A 27,455-nucleotide genomic window follows, 5' to 3' on the forward strand; every position below is an offset into this window, starting at 1 on the left:
GGTCATTGGAAAGACTGCAGGTTTAAGGTTTTGCATCTTCTACAGTCTGTTGGGTTGGACGAGACTACAGAAGTCAGAGGGAATAAGTTACAGGAAACATTACAGGGTAGATTTGATGGGAATAAACTTTGTAACAAGAAAAATGAAACAAAAAAAAAATTCCCAGAACCCCTCAGTTCATAATGAGTTCAGATGTAAACTCAAAGATGATCATAAAACTTTTATTTAAAAGGTCACAAAAAAAAAAAAAAAAAAAAAAAAAAAAAAAAAGTGTGTAGTAAAATGTGTTAAAACATGAGCAGAGATTCGTCCATCGTCATTCCGCTCCTTTGTAGATAAAAAGCTTCACTGACTCACTCCTCTGGTCGAAGGCTGATGTGCAGCAGAGAACCTAAAGGCCTGCTGGTCATTAAGGTTAAGAAACTCATACTGGAACGCAGGTGCACCTGCAGGCTGAGTCTTAATGTGTGCAGGCGGCGTTTCCTCACAGCGGTTTTGTGGAGCTTGCAGGAAACATCCCAATAAAGCCTTTCAGCTTCCCTTTCCACCAAAAGACATCAGACATATCCAGCACCTCAATGACGTCACCTACGTTCAAATTGAGCTCATCTTTATGTATAGCGCTGAAGTCGCACACTGCCTTCACTCGCAAAATAGTCATGGCCTGTGGACGGAAAACAAACCTATCAATACCTGACAGGCGACTTATGAATGAACGCATTTCAAAATGCATCTTTAGTAATCAAAAGGTTCCAATGTGACTGATTTTAGTAATGAAGAGGACAAAAAGGAGGCATTAAATATCTAAAAACTGTCTAGAATGTATGCCCAAACACTAACCCAAATTAACAATTATGCTGGATTCTGCTTATCCACAAAAAAATGGATGGATACTCGATCTTGAATTTTATACTGTCTGATCATTGGGGCTCTATCTAAAATTAAAAGTCTTAATGATTTGAACTGAGATTACCTGGAGTATTATTTAACAATGCTCCAAACGTATCATCTAGAAACTGCTCTTTAGTCTGAAAATTGGAATAAAATAAACTCTCTCACCAGCCGAGCTTTGGAGGGGCCCCCTCTGTCTGGGAATCCATCAACATTGAGGTAGATTATCCTACTTTTAGAGATGGAGTTGGTTCTGTAAAAGTCCACCAATTTGTTCAAGGAGGTGAACTTTTCCCGCCAAAGGAAGTAGTGGCCTTTCTTGTCCCTCAACAGTCTGTAGTGTATCATGCCATGCTCATATCTGAGGACAGACAAAAGCAGGATACTCCAAAGTTTATCATACTTAACCAAAATTAAATCGCAGTGTGAAATAACATTAAGCAACAGAAATAAAAATGAAAAAAATGAAAAACTAGAGTTTGCATTCGAGTCATTTTTGGGATACTTTCAGTTACAATTGATTCTGTTCAGATCAGGGTTCAGGCCGTATACCAACTTATCTGACTCTATAATTACTCATTTAGTATGACCTGTTTCCCCCATTGACCTCTGTACAACCAGAGGAGTCTTACCTTGCTGGCTATTAAAAAGAATGCACGTTTAAGGGAGCATTAGCTTCACCGTCCTGACACGAAGGTTACGTTTATCGTCTGCGGTGAATAATCTCCAACCAATCATGGTCCGACTACAAATGCTCTCAAACAGACTGGAAAAAGTTTGGAAATAATTGCTATCGAATTTATAAATGCAATCAATCTGAGTCAGTCTGTTAGTCCTATATAAAAGCAAGGATGCTCAGCGCCTACATCATTTTGCAGTTAAATCGCCATCCTGCAGCAACTACTGTTACTGAATTTCTGTTCAAATCTAAGTTTTGGCTGAACTCTGAATATAAGTTAACGTTAAGTTCTGTAAAGTGTGAACTTCTGTGTATGCTGATGGCACCAGATTTGCAACAGAGACAGATTGCAATTTTTGCAGCTTTATCACAGTTAATCACCATATATCACAAACAGATTGAATTTAATTGCCAGCTTTAATGCATTCAGCTGCTAACTGAGAGCAGACCCTCTTATTGCCTTTTTATTGCCATCTTGAACTATCAAAATCACTTTGAAGACAGAAACTGACTGGTCGCAGACCACGTCCCCGTCTTCAAATCAACCATTTCAAAGACAACAAGACTGTAAGCTCATCGCACAGAGTCGCAATAATTTTGTTCATGCTGCGGTCTTAAATCACTGTTTTCCCTAGTGTGACTTTAGCATAAAAAGGTCTGTCTAAGTGGTCAGATACAATGGTGTAGTGTGTAATAATTAGTTGGGAGTCACACTTGATGGAAATGCAGAAGTTTCCAGGGCTGGTCCGGCACTTTCGGATCACAAACTCTCCCACATGTTTGGTCCTCAGCAGCTCCTCTGCGTCACTACTTGTGGCGTCCTCCTGAAACCATCTGGACACAGAGGCCACGATGCTTATGACGATCTGATGCACCGACAGATGAAGTACACACACCTACCAGCCAGTGTCACAAAAGTAAAAGCATCCTGTCCTTCTCCCTTTCCTGCATGATGTTAAAAAACTACTGCTTTTTAAAAAGCAGTTTTTACAAATTAAGACAAAAAATAACAAAATGCTGTATTATATTCAGAAATTTATAATCTTGCCTACATTACTGGGAATTCAGCTACAGCACAGCATATCTGATGCTTTTAACCCTCAGCCTAAAAAGGCTGATGGGGTATTGTTGTCACCCTGCAGGGCAGACGGGCAGACAATTTTGTGACTGCAATGACTAGGAAATGATGCAATCTAGGACATTCAAATTGATAATATAGGTCTATCTACTAAAAGATGGATGAGTTTGAATCTCAGCAACCTTGACCGCAAGGTCAGAAGTCAAGTTTTTTGAGAATCTAATGAACGCAATAAATAGAGAACAATGTCACCTAGGATGTTCAAATTACTGCCATAGATACATTTACCCAAATTTTTCAAGTATTTCAAAGTATTCTCAGTGGTTTATATTTATTATGATTTTAGCTTTTTTTTTTTTCCATTCCTGGTTCTTGCTTAGCCATTTGCTTTTGAATTGATATTGTGAATGAAGTCCTTGAGGCTCATATGCACCCATTAAGATCTACTGAGACCTGTAATTATTTGCTTCCAGGGGATTTGTGCCACTGAAAGGTTCTGCTGCCAGGAGGCTGGGGGGGGGTAGCACTTTCTCTCCATGCACAACATTGATTGAATTTGTTTTGATGGTTGGTCAGAAAACATATTTAAGTAATTTGAAGTTGACTGTTGGGCATCTTTTGCATTCTTGTTTCATAGTTATTTTAAATGGTTTGCACACAGAATCAAGAGGATTTCTGTTTTTCTCTGAGGATTATTGTTCATCTGTGTCTTACCTTGGAAAACGGATGTCGAGGAAATTACGTGGCACAAGTCCCTCCTCTCCGTTTATCTCTGCTGTACACCAAATGTCATCATAATGTATAATCTGCCCAGACATGAGAAGATAAAAGATCATACAGGAGGATCAGTTGTTGTGCTTTATATTGAAGAGCAGTATTTTCACCCCTTCATGCCACACACTGAAACAATGTCTCAGACAGTTTTTAAAATTCAACACAGTAGGAAGCGCAGTTGCTGTGATGAAAGCAGAAAAAGCTGTTATCATCATCAGTCCCAATAAAAGGGGAAAATGTGAGTCACCACTAAGTCATGAGCTAAGCAGAATAGAGCTTGATAAAAAAAATAAATAAAAAATAACAAAGAAAAAGAAACAAAGACTGCTTCCAGAAGTGAAATAAGCTGCATTCTTTCTAATGACCAGTAGGTGGTGATGCCATGGTTTCAAACATACTGTACAACATACTGTACATAGACTGTGTATAAAAGATGGACATAGTCCACTGGTTTTAGACCACAACTGGATGATAGGGAGGAGTGCTGAGTTGTACGCTAATGCTAGCCTGGTTAGTTAGCCCCCATTCATACATACTGACTGGTTGGCAAGTGGTTGCGGGAGGTTGCCTGTTATTGCTAGGTGAAACTGTCACAAAGAGGTATATAATGCTTCAGTGAAAACCTTGCAATTGCTTTGGTTGCTAGCAGGTTGCCATAGTTTGTATGGAAGATACTGACTTATCTGCAAACACCAAGTGCTCATGAATACGTCCATCTTTAATATAACTTCTGTGAAGCTGTAACAGGGTATAGTTATACACTGACCTTGAGTATGTCGCCCTGTCTGAAGTTCAGCTCATCATCTGCTATTGCAGTAAAATCAAACTTTCCTCTGGCTTCCATTGGGAAAGGCTCAAGCATCAGAAAGGTTCAGCAGACTGTAAGGAAGGAGAAGTGGCTCGATCAGAGGAAGGTCCCCCGATAAACAGAAATGCTTACACATGAATTGTCAGTCCTTCCGAAACACCATTAGTCTAGCTGTCAAATGAAAATCTGAGCTTTGCAAGGAGGGAAACCTCTGTTTCTATGGGGTCAAAGGTACCACCGCTGCTCTTTGACTAATGTACTTTCAAAGTCACTTTGGGACAACAATCAAACAATAAAAACAACCCCCTGTGATCAAGTACTTGGTGACAGTGGGAAGGAAAAACTCTCTTTTAACAGGAAGAAACCTCCAGTAGAATCAGGCTCAGGGAGGGGCAGTCATCTGCTGTGACCAGTAAGGCGATTCCCAAAGAGCTCTTAGTTTAAAACTTGGCATATCTCAGCATGGTGCACTTAAAAAAAATATGAGGAAAATGCAGGACAAAAGAAATCAAACAGTAAAAAACGGGGAAATCCAACAAAGAGCTGACGCAGGATCTGAGTGATGCATCTGGAGTTGCATTTCAGCCAGTGAGGTTGGAATTCTTGTCAAAATTGATGGAATTATGAACACAAAAAAGTCCCATCAGGTTTTGATCCACCATGCAATACGTGCCAGTGCAGCAAAAGCATACTTGGATAGGAAACGCTTACACTCTGGAAGACCATCAGTCGTGGATTGGCCTCCCCAGAGCCTGGACCTCAACATAGCAGTGTGGAATCATCCTGACAGAACGGAACAAAAGCCAACATCCAAAGAAGAGCTTTGAATGTCCTCCAAGAAGCCTGGGAAACTATTCCTGAAGACTTAAAGACATTACAAGAAAACGGCCAAAGAGTTCAGGCTGTGCTGAAGAATAAAGGTGGTCAGAGCAAATACTGACTTTTAAGGTTCTTAGAATTGCACAAATTTCCAAGTATCCTTGCACATGTTTCAATTAAGTGCTGCACTGCTTAAAGTCAGGGAAACCTGCTGTAAAAGTTTCAGAGAGAGTGGGGTGGGGTGGGGGGGGGGGGGGGGGACTTTTCAGTTACCAGATGCAAATGAGCTCAATTACTCAATTAGTTAAAATCTGAATAAAATCATTTGAAATCTGCTTTTTTCACAGCAGCGTTAATTTCACAGAATTCACAGACTGGATAAAGACACAGTGGTCAGGAATATGTAGAGAAGTGCATTACTCCAAATCCTCAATGAAAAACTCTGTGAGCTGTTAAATTTGGTTATTTGCATTTCAGTCCCTGCACACCTTAAATAAACTTTAACCCTGTAATGCTTCTGCTTCATGTTTTTGACTCAGGTTCAGAGGTTAAATGGTGGCTGAATCTTTTTAAATGAAACCATTAACCCAAACCAGGGGCACATTTACTGACTGTCATGGCTGCAGCCACACACGGCCATCAGTTACTTACCTGCACAGGTTCATTTAATTTGCAGCCACCCACAGTCAAACAGTTAAAAGTCATGCAGTTTGATTTACAGTCATTTGCTTTTAACCTGTTTACATGAGGCACACACATTCACCCTACAAAATTACACGAATAAAATATTATAGTCTCTGTTTCAGTGAATTACCAGCAGTCTGTGAGGTCATGTTGGGGGTGAGGACCTTTCCAGGTGGCATAAAGGGTGTGGCTGCTTCTTCTTCTTCTTCTTCTCCTTTTTGGCCATTGAGGTCCAGCAGTTAGGTGTATTACCACCACCTGCCTGGCTGAAGTGGGAGTACAAGGAAAGAGGGGTGCCCAGCCAAAGTACGTGTAGAAGGAAGGCTGCAACAGTTTCACTCAGAAAGGCTCCAACTGAGAGAAGTGACCCAGAAGTAGCTGGTTGAATTCTCTAAATACCGAAGAAAGGGCAGAGGAGACAATGGAGTATCCCATGAAATGAAAGGAAAGGACAAACTTCCATCTCATAATTCATGGTGATGCACCGTCATGAAAAACAGTCAACTTACAACTGACACAGGTCATGACTCTGATTAGTTTTTTACGTTATTAGGATATTTCTTTCTTCTTCTTTTCTGTGTTAGCCCTACGACCTGTACAGGGTGTATCCTGCCTCTTGCCCTACGTCAGCTGGGATAGGATCCAGACCCCCCACCCCATCCCACTCCACAAGTGGAAGAGAAGGGATGGATGGATGGATATTTCTTTTGTCATACATCTCTGAGAAAAAGATAATCAGTTAAGCTCATGAGCCATATTAAGGACCTTTTAATTTCACCACAGCAGAAAAAATATCAGTAATTAGTAAGTGCAGCTCAGCGAGCACCACGGTTTCTAATCTCAATCATAAATTCTCCTTCATGTCTTTCCTTGACCTCATGATTTCCATCAAGGAAAAGGAAATTAATTTCATATTAATTTCTCTCACATATTCACAGAAACCTAATACTAAATGTTTCACCTTCTAGTTTACATGTAAATCTCCAAAACTAAACGTACTCATTAAATAAGCTTTCATGTTTTTAGGCTGCTCATTCAGTGCAGTCCTTCTCAAAAAGAAAAAACTTTGCATTTAATCAGGTCCTCTTTGCCCCGTCTCTCCCTGAGCCTGGTTCTGCTGGAGGTTTCCTCCTGTTAAAAGGGAGTTTCTCCTTCCCCCCGGCAGCAAGTGCTTGCTCATAGGGCGCCTTTACCTTACAATATAAAGCACCTTGAGGCAACAGTTGTGATTTGGCACTACCATCTGCATCAAGATGATCTACAGTAAACTCTGGTGAGCTGTGTACCTAGCTGGACATTAGGAGTGTTTTGTGACCTTTACCCAACTGCCTGAAGAAAAAATTCACATCCTTTTATTGGGTGGGCTCATCCCATCCCCGGCCATAGCTAGAGCTGGCCTAGTTTGCGAGTCTTGAGCACCACAGCTTTTAAGACCGTAAGCCCAAGATGTCAAATTGTCACTGAACTGCCATTTAAGTCAAATGGAAGTCTATATACCATTTTTACATCACTAAACAAATGAAGTGACTGGGGAAACTACCACACTGGTTCAGTTACATGGACAAAAAGTTCTTAAAACCTGAGCTGGCCCCAGTTTCCTTATTGCAGTCATGAAATCTAGCAAAAAGTCAACCGGCAAATTCACAGAAACCACAAAATGACTAAATGGTGTAAAATTTTATTAGTCAAAACATGGACAGTCCAGTCATCAGTAACATGGCCAAGAAAATGATCCCAACAAGCTTTGGAGACAAGTCTTCTAGCATGGTCCTTTCTGGAGGTGTCAAAGTAGTTTTATAGCTGCTGATGTTTCACACAATGTGTCCTTTGGCAGCAGTGTGACGAACCGAGGAGGAATCTGGTGTTCCTTAAAACCAACCAAGGAGGGGTCTGGAGAGCCAAATCCTTGGGACTTGGTTAAGTGCCTTAAATCCTAATCAAAGAGGAATGAGAGCCTAATCCTAATCAAAGAGGACTTGGTAAGTGCTATACTGAAACAAGGAAGAGTCTTAGATTATCTAAACCCAACCTAGAGTAATATACAGTGCTTTAGTCCTAAATGAGGACAATGAAGAGCCTAATCCTAATCAAAGAGGACTTGGTAAGTGCTTAAACCCAACTGAATAGTTGGAAGTAAGTGCTAAATGTTATGCTCCAAACCTCGTCTCCTGGCTGAGGAGATTAGCCACTTCCACCTGGTTTGTCACCTTCCTGATACCAGAAGACACCTTGTGCGCAACACGAAAGCTAAAAACTCCATTGCCACCTGGCATAAGAACATGGCAGCTCCTGTGTGGGAGGTTCAGGAAGTTCCAGTCTCTGCTCCTTTGTAGATTAAAGCTGCACCAAGTCAGTCTGAGTGAAGTCTGACATGCAGTGCAGGCAAGTCTGCTCGCAGTGGACATTTCAGGGCCAGTGCACCCATAGATTAAGTTGTGTGAAGATGTAGTAAAAGCATCACCCGATGAGTCATCTTGCCATTCAGCACCTTGATGTGCCAGTCCCAACACCTGCACCATGGACGCCATCTGTGGAGGAAACCACACATTAGGAGGGCTCAGTGACAAGGTTTGACCAGGACAGAACAGGAAGTGCACTGTAAGCCACATTTCTCAACTCTTTAGCATTTAGCTTAACAGGCCAAACTTGAAGTTGAGGCCTTTCAAGCTTTTTTTTTTTTTTTTTTTTTTTAAAAAGACTCACTTGACAAATGCAGGAGTTTCCAGTGGCAGTCTAGCATCCTCACACCAAACTCCCACACATTTGGTCTTCAGGAGCTCCTCTGCAGCACTGACCATGTTCTGTGGACCACCTAAACAGAGGCCACAAGGCTCATGATTATCTTATGTAAACCAGACATTTGAATTTCTGCTCAGTGGAACATTTGCACTCGTACCCTGGAGCCTGCATTTAAATGTGACAGAAGTCTCTCGTCTGTTCATCAGTTTTACACCAAACATCTTCAGGGCTTGAAATCTGTCCAGAAAAAGTCAAAAGTAGTAATGAAAAGCAGTCATTTCCTGGTTGACTTCTGCACTGACATTAAGTATATTACCCTTTTTAAAGCCGAGCTCATCATTTACTGTTACAGTGTAAAACCGTGTCCCCATCTGGTTTTCACTGCGAGCGAACCAACATCAGAAAGGTTAGAAGATGCTGACGAGAAGAGGTGCCATCAGGGAGAGGGTCATTCATGAAGTGCTTTTTTCTGCAGGAAAAAGATTTTATTCATGAATAAACCAGAAATCACAGCCACACATGCTAAGAGCCCAATCCAGCCGCTCATCTTACCCACACAGGTTCATTTCATTCACAGTCAGCCACACTTAAACCTGACTTCAAGTAAACCCACCTGATTTTAACCTTGCATTGTTACAAAACAGACAGACTCACAATAACATGCGTTTAACAATTACCACTGGGTTTCCAGGAGTTACTGGAAGTGCAGACTCTCCTCAATGGCACAAAGGGAACACCTGTGAGCCACCTGAGGCTGCTTAAATCCTGAAGCCAGCTTATTGGGCCAAACCATGTGCTGCATGTCATGGGGGGCATTTGGGTTTTTTTGTCAGCTTTGGTTTCTATTTAGTTGCCATCCATCTTGTTGTGTTTACCCCTTCTGTGTTATTTGGTCTAGTCAAATAATTATAAAGTGGGTGTGCTGGTTGTTAACAGGACTTTGTAAACTTATAAATGTAAATATAATGTGGTACTGAATTAGCGTTAGGGGTCCTAAACACGTGGGTAGGAAAAAAAAAAAAAAAAAAAGCATCATCCTATATAGCAATGAATGTTTGGCCCAAATTGGACCCAGCATAAATGGATCAAATGTCGTGTGTGCTTTGGCATCTGGGCGCCATCTGGCCCACAAAACATTCACCAGTGCCGTATCTGAACCGTAAGAGCCATAAATTTAGGCCCCTGGGATCTAAACTGGGACGTCTACTGTAGCTTAGGAGGTTTTAATGAGCTGTCATTTCAAACATGAGTCTGATGCTGCTGAGAAACATTTTGATAGAGAATGAGATGCATCACTTCTATTTCTGATTAGGTATTTTAATCTCTTGCACATATTAAATTCTGGTGGTCAGTCAGGAGGTGACAATAATCAGGTCTTTTCAGAAAAAGCTGTTCTCAGCGACCCATCTGAAGCCTTTCTTATCCTTTCTGGTGCCAAACTACAAGATTTAGGGTCATTTAAGCTGGACCTTTGCACACAGCAGCCTCTCTGCACCATATCAGACTGCCATCATGTAGATTTGCCAAGGCCAGCTTTGATATTTTCCTCCAGTGAAGTTCAGGAGAAACAGAAACTTAGATCTTTATTAATTTATCTACTTGATTAGCGGACTGATCACCGCTCTGCGGGAGCTGCTGCACTTCAAGCCTCAGTAAACAAACAGCTAATCCATCTCTGTAAGTGAAATTTAGTTATACTGAATTTGCGTGGCACGTAAAATACTGCCATTAGTCTCACTGTCAGGAATAATTTAGCCTTTTATTGTGGTCCTGCTGCTCTGCAGCTGCTGCCACTAATTCATGCAGGAGTATAATGGACTCGTGAAATCCACTGGATGCTTCCTGAGCAAATAAATAACAGGAACAGATTTACATCAATTTACATTACTGGCAAAAAGGGCCAAAGATGTTCTGACAGGTGGTTTTAATTTACCTGCAGATTATTCTGGAGAACAGCTAAAATATGCTAAAATCCTCCAAAAATAAATAGACAAAGGGAGATACCTCAGGTCAATCCACGATCAATATTCCAGTTAAAACAATATCAGTTTCATTCTTGATGATTCTGATGAAACTGAGAGACCAGGAGGAACAGGATTAGAAATGAGTACATCACAGGGACAGCTCAGGTTTGGTGACAGATAGAGAGGCAAGGCTGAGATGGTTTGCACAGGTGCAGAGGAGGGAGGGTGGATGCTGAAGATGGAGCTGCCAGGCAGGAGAAAAAGAGGAAGACCACAGAGAAGGTTCATGGATGCAGTGAAGAAGGACATGCGGAAGGGTTGGTGTGACAGAGGAGGATGCTGGGATAAGGTGAGATGGAGACAACTCTTAAAGGGAGCAGCATTAGTATCATTAACATCATGGATGCATGTATTCAATAGAAACCTCCAAGGCTGAAAAATACAGACAAAACCTGCAGTTCCTCTAATGACCACTTGAGACAGACTCCAAAAGCGAGTAAATCCTCTCAGACTCCCGTGTTTAAATCTGTTTATTATGATGTCACGTTTTTAAGCCTCATCATTGGCATTCTGGTGATTTTCTTGTTGTTTATTTTGGAAATGGAAGTTACCATATTTCGAGGAGAGGGTGGTACTAATTTATCAGCTAAATCTAGCAAGCTTGGTTAGCAGGCTGCATTCATAAACTGTACAGCTACATCTGCTAATTAGTGGTAATTACTAACTTTGAGAGCAGGTAACCTTCTTTCTGATGAGATTAGCACTGTTGAAGAGGGGGTAACTTTCCTATCATCCAAATATGGTCACTTCTGGCTCCAAAAAAACAACATGGCAGCTGCCAAAATCTGCAGCAGAGCAGCTGTGCCCGTCTTTTATATACCATATTTGTGTGTGCATGTGTAGTTTGGGCACTCACGTAATAAAGCCTAAGGACTTTCTCTCTACTGCCACCATGTGTTTGTGTGCTTGTACTGCAGCACAAGGACACGTGAGGAAATTCAGTGTTTGCAGTTTGCATAATCTAGTTAAAGTTCACATACATGTTCTTAAGCACTAAAAGAACCAGCCATCACTTCACCTGAGTCATGTACGAGAGACAATAAAAAAAAGTGTGTCAGGTCCAGCAACAACCACGCACACAAACCAAAGTTGTAAAATATAAAATGAGCTGCTGTGCTGATGCTGTAGAGAGGACCTGCGATAAAGAGTATAACTGTGGTTGATATAGGAAGTCTGGGGATGACATCAGCACTAAGTGGCCAGCTCAGAAGTCCAACCACGGAGGGACAGGAAGACCTGGCGAGGCCAGACCATCTGAGACGACCGCACCATCAAACTGGAGGGGAATACAAACGAGTCTCAGAGGTGAAGACGGGAAGCAACAACATTCATTCAGGGAGGATGGCTTCTTATTCAGATATTTTAAGTGTTTCAGCACCTTTAACGATTCGCTCATCTTTAATCAACGAGGTTATGGTCACTTTTTTTTTTTTTGCCCGCATCTTAGATTTAGTCCTGTTAGAACAATTTCAGACCACTGCTTATAAATTTAAACTGACAGTTCATCATCCAGAAACAAGTCTGAGCGAGTATGAAGATCAAAACGCTGTGTGGGCTAATTCAGCTCAGTTTTATCTAATCAACATGGAGATGACTTCATTTGAATCTTTAATTAATCCATCAAAGAGAAGGAAGGAAAGGAAACTGTGTCACTGCAGCATGAAATTATTATTAATATCAGGGGAAAAAGAAGCAGAGTTATGTAAAAATATGCAAACAATAATTTCATATGTTGAGTAAGAATGTATTACGTAAAAAAGCAGGCTAATAGATTAAAGCCTCATTAGGCTCTGCAGCACAAGACCAAAGCAGGAAAACAGTTTCATAAAAGTATTACATGCAATGTGAAAACAGATGACAGTAAGATGTCATGAGATGGATGTCATGTCGTGGCTGTTTGCAGCACCTGGACCTACCTGACATCTTTGGCTCTTTTCCGAAGATGTCACCTCTCTTCCAGCTAATACCCCGGCTCTCTCGCCGAATCAGACACTTGTCACAAACCAGGTCTGGATGAGATATGCACAGGAGAGCTGCCATCCATCATCTGGATCTCAGGATCGCTGAGATCCAGATGATGGATGGCAGCTGGCTCTGCAGCGTTGATCACACAGGTTGCAGAATAGGTCCCGGCCTGGTGGCCACAGCTAAGGCAGCATAGCAGGCCTCGCTGGAGTGTGAAGTCTCTTAGTCTCTAAAGCTGCTTCAAGACATCAAATCACACCTGAGGGTGGACGAGGTGAGCTGTATGTGAACGCAGCCCCCTGACTGAGAGGCGTGTGCAAAGATCAGAGCCTCATAGAGGTTTACCAAGTCGATCAGATGGCAGCGCAGGTGTGAAATACTAAATACTAACTAAAGATGACAAAATTAAGAATTCAAAAAGGATGAGAAAACTCAGCGTCCTGCTTTTTAAAAGCTTTTGAGGCACCGTGGTAGTTACAGTCACTTGCTGGAAAACCACAGCACGACCAAAATGAGCAACTGTGTGCAGTAAGCTTGTAATTTTGTTGCCTTTGAAACGGTTGCTTCAAAGATGGGGACGAGGTCTGCGATTACACACAGTAAGCTGCCATCTTCAAAGTGACTTACGTGCATTAAGATGGCGATAAAATGGCAAGAAGTCTGCAGTTTGGGACTGAATCAGATCACGCTGGCAATTACATGAAATCTGGTTTTAATGTAGCAGTTACATGGGATGAATCGGTGAAAATCATAAATCTATCGCCGTCCACATTTTCTATTATTTCTGGCCTTAATGGGCTTCTGTAGTGTATATGAAAGGTCATTATCAGAAGGGATACCTGTGTATAGGTATAAATGTCTAATTCTCATAATTGCACTCTGTTTTTATGTGATATTTTTACTTTGCTGAACTAAAAACCCAGATGCAGAACACAGAGATGCAAACACTCTGCAAGTTTAACCAGGAAGTTTGTCTCTGCAGGACATTAAAGCTGGCAGGTCAAACTGGCAGCCTGTACACGGGGGAGAGAGCTGGAGAGGCGAGGCAGAGGAGTCTGAGAGAGTCTGAGCGGGTGGAGGTTACCGGCAGAGAGCAGAGCCTGAGACTGAGCCGGAGGTTAGAGTAAGAGTTTACCAAGTTCAGTAAAACAGCTCTAACAAGACTGACCACAGGTCAGTATGTGAGGCAGCAGATGATGTCTGACACGGGCAAACAGGAAGTGGAAGAAGAGACAATTTCAGGCTGGGAGGAGGATGAGGCTGAGGTAGCCTCGCAATTCCACAATGAATTTCTGTATCAGGAGACCGGAAAGCTCGGAGGAAAGGTTTGTGTCTCCTCGTACGATGTGATGTCCTGACAGAGATAAAAATCACAGATTAAAACCAGAACAAAAACCTCTCCAACGAGACGGTCAGAGACTACTCTCAGAAAATGATGCAGACATTTAAAAAAAGCTGAGAAGCTGTGACTCATTTCTAACATTTCCACTGATGTTTCTCTGCTGCTGCTTTTGAATATTCATCATGAAAGTTCTTATACAACAAATATACAGCTGCTTCAAGTCTGAGCTGCCAAGAATTCAGATCTACAGCAAATAATTCAGAACTTAAAGTCCTCTACTCAAGTCCATAAAGTCGAAAACTCCAGCAAAGAGCTGACAGGACCTGAGAGATGTTCACTGAAGCCTCATCAGAGATGGTCTCAGTGGAAGGACGGCTGTCAGGAAGGGAAACAGGGAGAAAAGGCTGAGGTATACCAGATTACACAAGAACTGGACTGAAAATCTGGGTCAACAGGTCGGATGAATGCAGATTAGAAGTTATTGTTTCAAAGGTCAGTGAGCGTCAGAGCGCTGTAAAACACGGTGGAGGCTCTGTGACCGTTTGGAGCCGCATTTCATTCAGTGGTGTTGGAGAACTTGTCAAAATTGATGAAATTACAAACTCAGAAAAATATCGGCAGAGTTTGCCCCATCATGCAATTCCATGTGGAAAGCATCTGATTGGCAATGACTTCATTTTTCAGCAATGATCCCAAACACACTGCCCATAAAAGCATGCCTGGACAGGAAAACACACAGAGGAGCTCTATCAGTCATGGATTTCCTCCACAGAGCCTGGACCTCAATGTTACTGAAGCAGTGTGGGATCATGGTCACAGAGAACTGAACAAAAGGCAGAAACATCCAAAGAAGAGCTTTGAACGTCCTTCAAGAAGCCTGGAGAACTGCTCCTGAAGACTGCTTACAGAAAAATCTACCTCCGAGAGCTCGGTGTTGAAGAATAAAGGTGGTCACACCAATTATGGACTTTCAAGCTCATCAGAACTGTACAAACTCTGTTGTTGCCTTATATGCTGTACACCCACGCATGTTTGCACTGGTTTCAGTAAATCCCTGCACCTGGCAAAATATTTTGTTTAAAAAAAGAGGGGTGGCTGACATCTGTGCTTAAATGTATTTAAACATGAAATGCTGTTCAGCACACAGGGATTAAACCATTTGTAAAATAAAATAAAACATGAAGTTTGTTTAAATTAAATAATATCCCATAAACTACTCAAATATGGTATTTTTTTTTTTTTTTAGGTATTTTACCTTCCTGGGGTATTTCCAAGTATTACATACTTCAGTTGCAGCACATTTCCAGTTCGGATATCTGTTTTTTTCCTCCTCTGCATTTATTTAACAGCTTTGCTTCCTCATGAGTGAAGTTTGCAAGGTGCAAAAAAGACAAAGGCTCGGATTTTTGAAGTCAGTGACATAAATATTTTCGAGCCAGTTTGAGACAGAAGCGATGATGTCATCACTGCTGTCAAGATATGAAAACTGCCGCAGATGATTGACGCCATCTAGTGGACAAAAGCTAAAGCACGACCTTTATTTATCGTTTTTATTTTTCACTTAGAGGGAGCGAAAACAGCCGCAGGCCGCTGTTAATCCTCTGAGGGGGGAAAGACTCCTTTTCATCAGTGGTGAAACTGGTCAGCATGGAAACCAGTAAACAAAGTGATGCAGCAGCAAACAGGAAGAAACTCTGATCACTGAGGAGCTGTGAGTCATTCAGGGTAAGTCTGTTCCTCTCTCCGATACTGTACTCACAAAATTACATTAGCGGGGATATTTATCACCGAGTGATCTTGTTACTACAATACAGCAATAAAGAATGAAAAAAAAACTACAATAAGGCAGAATTAAAACACAAACATGCAGATCTGGAACATTTTAGCTGAGAGTAAGTTCATCATATCTGACCTTCAGAAAAAGACTTTGGTGACAATTGAATGTTTTATTGTAACCGTACAAAAACGGTATAAAACTTGACATAAATTTGTGCCTAAATGTAAAAAGATTTTATATAAAAATCGAATAAAATAAAATAAAATTACACATTTATTGTAAGATGAAACACATTTTAGTGGTTAATTATAATTAAAAAGTGGCATATTTAAAAATAGAAATATCAGTTTATGTTTAAAATGAACATACAGTATAAGATCACACAAAATATAAACGATTGTGTAGTTGTTTTGAAGAGTTTCTGCCTTCACGCACAGATGAGATTTATTATTTCCTAATATTCTGCAAATATCAACATTGTGAGTTCATCGTGAAATGAACATTTAATATCATTACAGCGTAAATCTTACTGGTATTTATTTAACACCTGCAAAGTGTGAGCCGAGCTCTCCTCCTGCCTGCAGTTCTTACTGCAGGGCAGCAGAGGGCGCTAAAACCAAACACATAATCGCTTGGCTCTTTATTTTGTCACACGTTATACAAATACTATACACAAACACTCCTGTGGTGTATTTCCAGCAGGGGCAGTGAGTGTAAGCTAAAATAAAGAGAGTAAAAGCAGCTTGTTTCCGTCTGGGAGACTGCGAGAGGATTTTGAAGGACCTGAAGGATCTCAGCAGGAGTCCAAAGTGCAGACGTGACCTTTGTATAAGCGGGGATTACTCCCCCCTCAGGCCCGAGAGCGCCTACAGGCTGCAGCTTTCTGACGTCCTAACGGGAACCTGCATCATTCCCCTCCAAAGCATTTTTATTCAAATACAGGCCCTGAATGTGTTTCAAGGTACTTGTCAGTATTTATCTTAAATTTATTTTCGTAAAACTACTACTGTGTGTTTTTGAGAGGAGCTAAATTATTAAACTATAAAAAAACTCCATTATGCGTAAAAGTACTTCAAAGTTATCGACCAAGTGCACTTAAGACATCAGAGTCGCTGCAGTAAAAAGTCACTGATGTACTGTCACGTTATTATAAAGTGATGCATTTTATGTTTTTAACTATTTTTTATGGCACAGTTGCAGTCCGGTGGTTCCCAAATGAGGGGTGGAGGCCCTTCTCAGGGTCACAAGCTGAACCAGAGGGATCTTAGATGATTAATGGGAACCCTCATACACACATTTATATTCAGTGTTAAGACAGTTTCCTTTGGTTTGATTTTAAAATATAATTTAAATCAATCTTCTTATGCCTGTAATAAAATGTAAGGCACACACAGCTCTGCAACATGGTTTTCATAGAGTTTGCTTTCTGATGTCTCCTCAGTATCAGGTCTGTTTCTTTTGTCCATTTTCTTAACTGCTCATCCAGTTCAGGGTCACCGGGGTTACTGGAGCCTATCCAGGCTGTTGCTGGGTGAGAGATGCGGGTGCAGCTCAGACAGGTTATTTCATAACATACTGAAACATCTGTTAAACTACAGCAGGGTAAACCGCTGGGGGCTTGCCCCAGTGCCCTGATTGTGCTGGCTGGTGTCCTTCCTGGGCTTTGGGTCTGTTCGGTGCTGTGGGCTCCTCTCTGTGGGTGCTGTGGGAGTGCGTGCTGCCTGGGTGGGACCAGGATGTGCTGTCTGGCCTCTGTTGGGTCATGGCGAGGGCCCCCGGGCCCTGATGGAGACCTTCCTGGATGTTTTTGGCTTGGCACGCAGGTGTCCACTGCTTCCTGGCCTTCGGTGTAGGTTGCACTTTGGATCTCTGGGCTCATGTGGGTTCTGGTGACTCCGGTTTCTGTGATGGCAGCATCAATCACCACAGCCTGGTTCTGTTTATTTATCCTCGTTTAAGTGGCTAGCTTATCATTAGTTAACACATCATTAGCAGATCACCCACCAAACTTTCTGCTCCCTTTGGCACAATTTTTGTAACCATGTTGTGACCTTGCTTTGTCTATTTGCCCTTGAAGTAAAAAAAAATTGTTTTTTTGGCACAATACTCAAATAATTAAATAAATATATGACTGCAGATGAAGACAGAAGCCTCAGTTTTTGAATGTCTAAGAAAACTTTCTGGATCCTGATTTTGAATATTTTCATGTTTGCAGCATTTCTGCTTTCACCGGTGTGTGTTCACTTTACTCGTCACTGCTGCTAACCGGAGCTTTGTTAATAAATGACTTTGTGCAGCAGTGACTGTGTGAATGTGTTCTTGAATTTGTCTTAATGACAGGCCCCGCATACCAAGAGCGGCTGAACCTGAAATCCACTTTGAAGTGATCGGAGGCATAAATATGAATGAGACTAGAAGGTTTTTATGGGACAGGAGATCAAAGACTCTCAACATGTGTCACATTTCCCTCAAAGGAAGCTGTCAGAAACTCAGAAAATAAAATAAGCTCTTTATTCACAGCTGATTTAGTGTTTCATGTTGACCCTCAGAGGGATTTCAGTACATTAACATAACGTAAAAAAAAAGATGGTGTAGACTTATCAGGGAGAGGAATATCATCAGAGTACAAACTGTATCTGTCATGATCCTCCGTCTGTGACTCACTGAGTCACTGTTTGATTCTTAGTTTATTGTAGTTTTGAGTTTTGCATCATTTTTGAGAGATTTCCAGGCTGGTTTCTTTATATTTATATTCTCAGGTTTTTAGTTGCAGTTTATTGTATTTAATTCCTTGTTCCCCGTGTCTGTGTGTCGTGTTAGTCACTTCCTGTTTTACTTTGCTAAGGCTCTTGTCTCGTGTGCATTGTGTTTAGTTTTGCTGCCTAAATCTAACCAGACTCTGAGTGAAAATGAAACTAAAAGAAAAACAAGGGTCTCAGACAGGAGCTGAACCCCAAACTCCTGGATGAAAAGCCTGTGGACTACGTCTCCTCCACCTGCCTTCTTACATGGAGCTTATTGTATTTTTATCTTACAAAGAAATCCCACTATGATCAAACTCTGTTACAAGAGAGGGAACAAAGATTTTTGCCCAGTTAGCAGCCACACAAACTCGCACCACTCCCCACCACCCCAACAAAACAAAACATAAAAAAAAAAATAATCAGTGGCGTCTCAAGGAAAATAACTTCATCCTTCACCACTTTCTTTATAAAGCCTTTCGGTTCAAGAATACATATAAGGATGTTAAAATGTGGCTCGTAGCGGCAGACTGTTTGCAGTGAGGCCTTTGGGTACTGCAGGCTGCTTAGTGGCGCCTTCATGGATCAGGTTTGTTTTAGTGCATCTGGAGGATTGGATTGGGGCAATGTCAGTTTTTGCCATGTGGAGGGGGAGACTGCTGCTGTCAGGGAGCATCATTGCTTGGGGGGTATGATTGGTGCAACAAGGTTTAGGTCAATCACACAGGACCCAAAATGATGGCACATAATAAGATGTGGAGAGATATTCACTTCACTTGTCGGCTTTGCTGTTGTATAATACGACACTCACTCGGCTCCTGTTTTCCAAACTATGAGTATTTCTGGTACTGCATATCAGGTCACACATCAACACCTTCAGTGACCGTACGGGTCATTTCATTCTTTTTTTGGGGTGGTGTGTTAAAAAAAATGCATATCCATAGACACACTAGCTGCTAAAAACAACATCTTAAACATACTACTAGATTTTGTATTTTTTTACTAATATTTGCTTACTTTGATGAGTTTCTTAAGTATTTTTAATACCAAACTCCGCTCACACTGAGATCTTCCTGGCTTTCCTCCAGCTCACTCTTTCCTTGCACACCTTCGTCTCCAGACAGGATTTCCTGTCTGTATCTGAGGGAGGAGCTCAATATCTGGACTTCAGGAACGCCCCACGGGCCGCAGTCCTTTGACTGGTACTGGGACACTGACTGGTCCCGGAAGTGAGAAAGCTGGGGACAGCAAACTGGTCACTGTGGCTTTGTTTCCTGCCTTCATTGTTTAAGATGAGCAGGAAGGATGAACCATCACGAAACCATCTTGGCTATTCTTTCCTTTTGTCACTCTGCTGCGGTGACGTGCTTTCTGCCGGGCCTGAACAGGATTAATCATTTAACAGCTCAGTAAATCAAACTGTTTGCAGAGCCTGAAGCTTTTTTGTGGTGCATTTCCAGTCATTAATACTTATTTGGGCTTTGTGTCACTATGCTTGGGTTTGTTTTTCCTGGGGATGGAGCGTGGCCGTTTAAAAGTATAAATCAAGACTTCAAACTCACCTGAATGCTGAGAGTGAAAACAAAGACAGGAATGGTTGAAATTCAGCAGCTACATGGCTGAAAAAGCTAAAAGTATACGGTAAAAAAGCTGAATGTTCATATGAAGGATAAATGGTTGAAGCAATGCAAAAACAATGTACAACATTATCAGAGCTCCAGGGCTTTAGTATCCGGGTTTCGCCGGTAAGAACAGTTTATTCTCACAGCTCAGGGTCTAATCAAAGAGCAGCTCATTAACGTCTGGGAATGAAAAGAGTCAGATGATGTTTCCTTTTTGTTTTCATAATCATCCTCAGTTGGAAATAGACTGTTTTTTTCGGTGTTGTTTCCTATAAATTCTGAAGCATATAATTTTTTTAAGTCCACCTTAAATTATGCTGTAAAAGTTACTGATGGTGTCAGACTGATACTTTGAACTGTCTGTTCTTCCACAGTAACATCGACCGGAGAGCAGCTTCCTTCTTCCTGGATGAGATGGTTCAGACTGGTTGACCACAGCATGAAGAAGAAAAAGCATCAGCAACCCAAACACACCAAAAACCAGCATAAAAAAGCTAAAAAAGTAAGAAAAAGATGTGAAACTTAGCATAAAACTTCACTCTTTATCTCACCGTGGTTAGTTAAAGAGTCTCTCAAACAGAACAGATCCATAAAGATGTGATACAGAAGACTGGGAAAAATATGTCTACAGAGATCATAACTGAGGATTACTTTGTACTGTGTGTGTTCACTGCCTCTGGTTTGTTGGGTGTAAACAGACCTGGTGACTCTGAATACTTTGAGGATAGTTCTACAGTTACTCTTATCCTCTTTAAGGAAGTCAGTGTCATGTTTGCATGGTAAATATTAAGCTATCGTGTAGCTTAGCTTAGCACGAAGATGCTTGAAGATTTTCCCCACTGTGTGATCAGGAGACGGCGTTCAGAGGCAACGTTTTCTTTCAAATGACCGAAGCACCACATTTTAAAACAGCTCTGAATCCAATGGGGTGGATGGTGGGTATGCAAAGCTTGGAACTGCCAGATTAGAGATTAGATCGATCGATCTATCTATCTATCTATCTATCTATCTATCTATCTATCTATCTATCTATCTATCCATCCATCCATCCATCCATCCATCCATCCATCCATCCATCCATCCATCCATCCATCCATCCATCCATCCATCCATCCATCCATCCACTTCTGCTTATCCTGGGGAAACTGAGCCTTTAAGGGCCAGATTTACTAAACAGCTCAGATTATCGTGAAAAACACCAGAGACACGGCTGAAATGTTAACATATTTGTTGACACGCTCCCAAAAAAATTGGCATATTTTTGAGATTTGTCAACATTTCCTACAGTTTTGGGGAAGTACTACCTTTGTACCTTCAGGTGTTCAACATTGGAACTACACATCTTTGGTTTAGTGCCACAGATAAATACACTGGAGGAGTGCATCAAATACACAGATTACCATAAACCACAGTAAATGCAGAGTTCATTTAAATACTCTCCTCTGCAAATTTGCAATGCATATGCAACAAGCATTTGCAACAAGTATAGCCGCTAAATTAATGATGGTTTTTGTAAATCCCTGTAGTAGTATTTTAAACCCCCAAAAAGGGTTTTGCTGTGGCCTTTTTTTTAAAGCTGCCCTTAAATTTCCTTCAGAACAGGTTGGCTATAAAAATATGGCTGCATATAAACCAAATATAAACCTCAAAGCATTTATGAACATTCAGTTTTATTTATATAGGGTCAAATCACAACATCAGTCGCCTCGAGGAGCTTTATTTTGTAAATCCCTACAATAATAATATCTCAACAACTATGGCTGGGAGTTTTATACAGACATTCATGATCCCCAGAGGATGAGCCTCTAATTTTCTTCTAGCACCACCGAGAAATTCACAAGAGTTTGCCGTCACATTTAGTGCAGCTATTCCCAGTCTTCCCACTCTTCAGTGCTTGTGGATTTCTTTATCTTTTCATTTGTTGTTGTTTTTGATTCCTCTCACCTTCGACATTATTAACTTATGCCCCTAGGCTGGTAGTGGGTGAGAGTTTTTGTTGTGTCTTACTTATAAAGTGTGTGCTTGTACTGATTTTACTGTAATATGGGATTTCCTGTGGTTAAAGGTTGCCATGGATAGGAACAAACCGGAGTCTGAGAGCTTCCTGGACGAGCTGATTGGGTGGTTTTCTGATCATCAGCAGCAGATTGATCAGCTGTTCGGCCACAGTGACGTAGGCAGAAGTGGATCAGTCAGCCTGCAGGACTTTGAGCTGGGTAATCCATCATCCCTGAAATGAACACACTGTGGGAAACATGTCCCTCTGCTCTGTTTGTATCTCTCAAACAGTTACAGTCATTTCAGGGGTGGTGGTTTTCTTCACTGGGATGGAGGCAGTGGGTGGGGGTCTTTGATGTTTTCAGAGTTTTACTGCAGGTCTTTGTGTGTCACAAAGATAATCCTCGAGGAGAAGCAGATATGTGAGTCAGTTCTAAATGCCACAGTGTCATTGTACTGAAGTATTTATGGAGAGTACTGTGAATCAGACTCCTGGTAATGTTAGCGGAGCCTCATTTCCTCTCATCACCCCCCTCACAGATAAGAGCAGCTTGCTCTGGGAAACAAAACCGGGACAATGTTCCTTTTGTCAGGCAGACTTCAGACACACTGAAGAAAGAGATTACAGCTCGGACCTGCAGCACAACGCTGCAGCTATGACTCTGACTCACTGGAAACTGGGAAGACCTACAGCACAGAATCACAGCAATAAATTATTTTTAAAGGACACCCAATACGATCATTTACAGCTTTATTTCCTCTGCAGGTAGAGCATCATCTTCTCTCACTTTCCTGCTTTCTTTTGATTGTAACTTATGTTTACATAATTATTTGACACTTTGGTCCCATTTAATGTAAACATCAACTTGTTGATCATATATGTAATTTATTTTTTACCAGGTATGTCACTGTTTTATACTTTAGGTAATGTTAGTTCATCTCTGAAACACAATCAGTCACACATGGGCAGAATGTGGTACGTAGACCGTATGAATCTGGCCTCCTAAAAAGGAAACTAAACAACCGCCAAGACATGCCCCTCCCTGAGCCTGGCTCTGCTGGAGGTTTCTTCCTGTTAAAAGGGAGTTTTTCCTTCCCACTGTCACCAAGTGCTGCTCATAGGGGCTCGTTTTGACTGTTGGGTTTTCTCTGTATTATTGTAGGGTCTTTATCTTATAATATGAAGCACCTTGAGGCGACTGCTTGTTGTGATTTGGCGCTATATAAATAAAATGGAATTGAATCTCAGTGCAAATGACCATGAGGCTGTACTGCTGTTTAACTGGCTTCCAAAAGAGGGCGCTCCACTTACATGTGCATTTTCTGCGATTAATTTTAACACCTTACAGCCCTTGGCTGACATCTAAATTTCCATATTTTTCCTGCATGTTGCAGGTCTGAGGAGTTTGGGTGTCCGTTGTCAGCAGTTTGAGCTCCACATGCTGACTCAGCAGCTGAAGACCTTCAATGGCACGATCAGTTATCAAGACTTGATGAAACAAATGCAGTCATTGAGGTGAAACAAACTTATTTCTCCATCAGTATTTGTTTGTTTTGCTTTTTTACAGTTTATGAGTTTGTTTTATTTTATTTTCCCCCTCAGGGAGAGCGCAGAGCTCCACACTCAGATGTCAGGAGACTTCATAAAAAGACAAAAATCAGCTGAGACAGAAAATTTTTCCTGTTTGAAACGTCAACATCAGCAGAGGCCTCCAAACCCTGAAAACCAGAGGTATTTAGTTCACATATTAATACAACAAAATAGACACGACAAATGCATCTGTGGTATTTAATAAGTTTGCTTGAGTTTATGATTTGAAAAATGTCCCAATTTTTCCATTTTGGAACACTGACTTATTTTAATATTTATAAAATCTCACTCTTTATAAAAGTTACACATTTTACATCACTATTTAAAGAACTTTTTACTTTTGGTAACATATAATCAGTTCTACTAATTTCTCTTATTTTATTTTTTGTTAAAATTATCTTATTTCAATGTTTAGTATTTGTAAAATTGACAAAATATTTAGAATTTGATGACAAAAAAGAAACAAACAACTTGATTTTGCAATGTGAAAATTGCTTTTACTTTTAATTTCTTTTAATTTAAAAACTATTTGTAAAAGTGGTCCAATCTTATTATTTGTTAAAATGGACCTATTTTTAACATTTGTAAAATTTGCTTATTTTACTATTGTAAAGTTAAGCTAATTTCTTTATTTGGAAAACTTTATATTAATATTTGGATTCACAATTTAAAAAACATAAAACATTTTAAATTTTTTTAAAACTTGCCCAATTTCAATATTTTCTTGGATACTTTAAACATACATTTGGCTGATTATTATACTGTAGTTACTTTGCAGATTTCCGTGCACATTTTCAGCTGATGCACTAGAAAATCTGAGTGACAGAAATTCAAATACTATTAATTTAAAATATAGCAAAACAATTCTCACATTTATCTGAGGTGGAAAAATTGGTGAGTTGGTTCTTGATGCACCGATGATTCTTACTAGTCTGTTGATAGAAATGAAGTAAACTGTATTTTCTTTACATTGGTCAGGCCTTCATGCTTCAGATGTTTGACTCATATATGTATAATTAATGGGATTTTTCTGTTTAATGTTAATTTTCCTGCTCAAATAGAGTGAAATGTTTCATCTTTTCTTCCAGATGAAGAAGTCATGTCACTTTCAAATTTAAAACTTTAAGCACACTTTTGTTACTTGTAAGAGTTTTTTTTTTCATGGCTGTTTTGGTACTTTTAAATATCTGAATGCTGCTCTGTGCAGACATGAAGCCACAAAATTCCTCTGACATGTTTTTAGAGTAAGTGGGAGGAGCAGCAGCTGGTTTTAAAATATAATAAAGCCAGACAGACATCAGACATGTCCCAGAGAAAAGCAGCTTCCACAGTCTTTGTGGCTGCACTGGGACAAACTGGGAAGCTCCTGGGAAACACAATCAGGCCGTGTTGACATTCAGTCCAAACCTCCATGAGTGAGGTTAACCAAGCTGAGTTATTCCTGACCCTTAGCTGTAAATCACACTGTGACTCCACTCCTGTAACTCCACTGCATTCAGACACCCAAAATTACAACACCAGTCTCAACAGCTCTGCAAACAAAGGACCTCAGTGCGACCTTTAGCTGGCCTGCTGACAGGTGCTGTTGCCTTTTTTTGACCTGGCTGCTGTGATTGTTTTTCTGTGCCACAGAAGGATGTTTGAGCAATAAATCACACACATAAGATAACGTGTAGAGCCGGAGGGGAGCCGTGCTGGTTGGATAAAATTAGACACTTGAAAACATTACATTTCTAAATGTTGATGTTCTTTAAACCCAGTGATTACTTGATTACATTAGTAAACGGCGTGCTGCCGTGCCTGGAAAGTCTCCAGGGGTTAAGCCTGCAGTTTTTTTCTTGGATTTGGGGTTAAGATGCTGTTCTGTTTTTGCAACATTTGCATTTAGCCTCGATTTGTTCTGCCTGACGTTAACCAAAGCCAGAGATTATTCATTTCTGTTTCTCTAATACTGAGCTATTTGTGAGCAGAGGTTACATTGTTACTCAGTGTAAAACTGTGAACACTTAGAATATCTCATCATCAGCACATAATATCATTGCATTGCTGCATTGCGGAGGTGGAAGACTGTTCTGAGGTCAGACAAATCTGAAATTATTTTAGGAAAACATGGACGCCATGTCCTCCAACCTATAGAGGAGGAGGATCATCTGGCTTTTTATTAGCTCTCACTTCAAAAGCCTGCATCTCTGATGGTATGGAGGTGCATTAGTGTCTGTAGAACTGGCAGCTGGCACATTTGCAAAGTAACCACCAATACTGAAAGGTATATACAGATTTTAAAGCAACGTGTTCCCATCCAGATGATGTCTTTTTATGGGAAGGCATATATGGTACATTTTCTCAATTTAAACATATTTTTTACATTCTAATGTGAATAAATTCACTGTTTTCTGTTTATGTTCCTGGTGGAGACTACATCCGTTCAAATCATGAAAAGCTTTATGACAGAACGCTGTTTGAGATGAAAGGCAAGAGATCACTTTCACTTTGATCCATTTCAGCTGACGTGTATTTTTAAATTTCACTGAGCAAGCACTGCTTGTCCTGCTTGCCCCTGCATTGATACATAGGATTAAAATAAATGAAAGAAGGATGCGGAAGCAGAGACTACATATAAAAGAGTGTGACAGCCACTGCTATATGGTTTGTGAAATCAAATTTTGAACCTCAAAAATTAAACTGGTGCAGTTTGTTACTGAAATTAACAAACTACAGACTGTGACACTTGTGACAAGTGGGTGTAAAATTGCTTTGGTTGCAGTTTTTAACAGAAATAAATGTGTTGTTCAGCTCTGAAAATGTCACGTAGATACCTCCTGTACTTATTTAGTCACGAGGGCTATAAAGTGCTGGATTTTGAAATTAACCTGTCTACATCAAGAGCCTTTAATTCAGAAAATATTCATAGTATGAAGGTAAAATTTTGCTACTAAAGTTATTGTATTAAAAAGATCAGTTGATTCTGTGGAGTCAGGTACTGACTTTTCTTTTCCCATTGAAACAGTTCACTTGTGAAAATAAGTTTTTCCTTGTTAAAAAGATTAAATTACATATTTGGGGTGATAGCACTGTTGATTAGATAAAATTAGACATCTGAGGATATTTCTAACGGTTGTTGCTAAAGTTCTTTTAGGTCCAACAGCTGATTATTTTAATAAGCAACATATGAGTACTGCTCGACCCTTAAAGCAGATCCTACTTTATCACCTACTTTATTCTAATAATGACGATCATTAACAAACCAAACCATGTTTTATTAAATAAGAGTGATTCAGACCATAAACTCATGAAAATGTTTACTGAGGTCGTAAATCAAATGGCAATTTCATACTGTCACAGATTCTTATTAATACCACAGCAGTCGCCCCCTGCTGGCCATAAGAAAGCTTAACCAACCTGCAAGCCATCTTCTGTATACACTGTATATAGTCAAAACCATGTAATCTAAAACTAAAATTTCACCAAACCAGCAGGTTCATCTGTCTCAGCGTCCGACTGATCCCCTTCACCTCGGCCACAGCCCATCCTGGAAATTTTGAAGTGGTTTTGCCAAGCAGCCGCACAGTTTTCGGTCTGATGAGCGTGATTGAGGAACGTGTTGGGATCCAGACTTGCAGCCTGGAGGTTTTCAGGAGCAGGGTGCCAACAGAGGAGGCCCGCCTGCCACTATACGGCTCGCTGGAGGAGTGCGGGTTCAAAGGAGGGCCGGAGGAGAGTCCTCCAGAGGCCACTGTCTACTATGACTACAGACTGCCATTTACAGACTGTCCCATCCTTAATTATGACCACTCCTTCAGGTCGAAGCAGGACTCTGCAGCTAACTGAAATATAAAAATATGCAGGAAATGTCTTCAGCATCTATTTTTTGTTTGGTCAGATTAATAAACATGCCAGTGAATGCTTGATGTTTATTCAGACTA

The 27,455-nt window shown here is 40.7% G+C and overlaps 2 protein-coding genes and 1 long non-coding RNA gene across 3 annotated transcripts; 1 reads left to right on the forward strand and 2 right to left on the reverse strand.

Moving 5' to 3' along the window:
• Positions 1–275: 275 nt before the first annotated feature.
• LOC115785133 (GRB2-related adaptor protein 2-like) lies at positions 276–5,997 on the reverse strand. Its single transcript, XM_030736614.1, has 6 exons — positions 5,864–5,997; positions 4,189–4,301; positions 3,363–3,454; positions 2,285–2,404; positions 1,060–1,252; positions 276–664 (listed from the first exon to the last, which is right to left on the reverse strand). Exons 2-6 carry the CDS (start codon positions 4,282–4,284, stop codon positions 485–487), a joined length of 681 nt encoding a protein of 226 aa, XP_030592474.1. The 5' UTR covers positions 4,285–4,301; positions 5,864–5,997; the 3' UTR covers positions 276–484.
• Positions 5,998–7,400: 1,403 nt separating this feature from the next.
• Positions 7,401–9,208, reverse strand: LOC115785010 (uncharacterized). The gene is made up of 5 exons (XR_004020312.1): positions 9,150–9,208; positions 8,789–8,941; positions 8,630–8,709; positions 8,437–8,545; positions 7,401–8,261 (listed from the first exon to the last, which is right to left on the reverse strand). It is a non-coding gene; the product is annotated as an uncharacterized LOC115785010 (long non-coding RNA).
• Positions 9,209–19,889: 10,681 nt separating this feature from the next.
• LOC115784268 (uncharacterized) lies at positions 19,890–27,360 on the forward strand. Its single transcript, XM_030735430.1, has 6 exons — positions 19,890–19,962; positions 20,318–20,445; positions 22,009–22,159; positions 23,337–23,457; positions 23,545–23,673; positions 27,006–27,360. The coding sequence occupies exons 2-6, from the start codon at positions 20,353–20,355 to the stop codon at positions 27,358–27,360; spliced, it is 849 nt and encodes a 282-aa protein (XP_030591290.1). The 5' UTR covers positions 19,890–19,962; positions 20,318–20,352.
• Positions 27,361–27,455: the final 95 nt, after the last annotated feature.

The sequence above is a fragment of the Archocentrus centrarchus genome, chromosome 8 (assembly GCF_007364275.1).
Source record: "Archocentrus centrarchus isolate MPI-CPG fArcCen1 chromosome 8, fArcCen1, whole genome shotgun sequence".
Classification (NCBI taxonomy): domain Eukaryota; kingdom Metazoa; phylum Chordata; class Actinopteri; order Cichliformes; family Cichlidae; genus Archocentrus; species Archocentrus centrarchus.

Bases quoted from the DNA above. Each gene is read 5' to 3' on its own strand.
- LOC115785133 (XM_030736614.1), bottom strand. From the start codon at position 4,284: ATGCTTGAGCCTTTCCCAATGGAAGCCAGAGGAAAGTTTGATTTTACT. The intron at 1,253-2,284 runs GTGTGACTCCCA...GTCTGTCCTCAG, and splicing joins AACTTCTGCATTTCCATCAA to ATATGAGCATGGCATGATAC. The intron at 665-1,059 runs GTGAGAGAGTTT...TTCCGTCCACAG, and splicing joins GCCCCTCCAAAGCTCGGCTG to GCCATGACTATTTTGCGAGT.
- LOC115784268 (XM_030735430.1), top strand. From the start codon at position 20,353: ATGAGATGGTTCAGACTGGTTGACCACAGCATGAAGAAGAAAAAGCAT. The intron at 22,160-23,336 runs GTAATCCATCAT...TGCATGTTGCAG, and splicing joins CCTGCAGGACTTTGAGCTGG to GTCTGAGGAGTTTGGGTGTC. The intron at 23,674-27,005 runs GTATTTAGTTCA...TCACCAAACCAG, and splicing joins CCAAACCCTGAAAACCAGAG to CAGGTTCATCTGTCTCAGCG.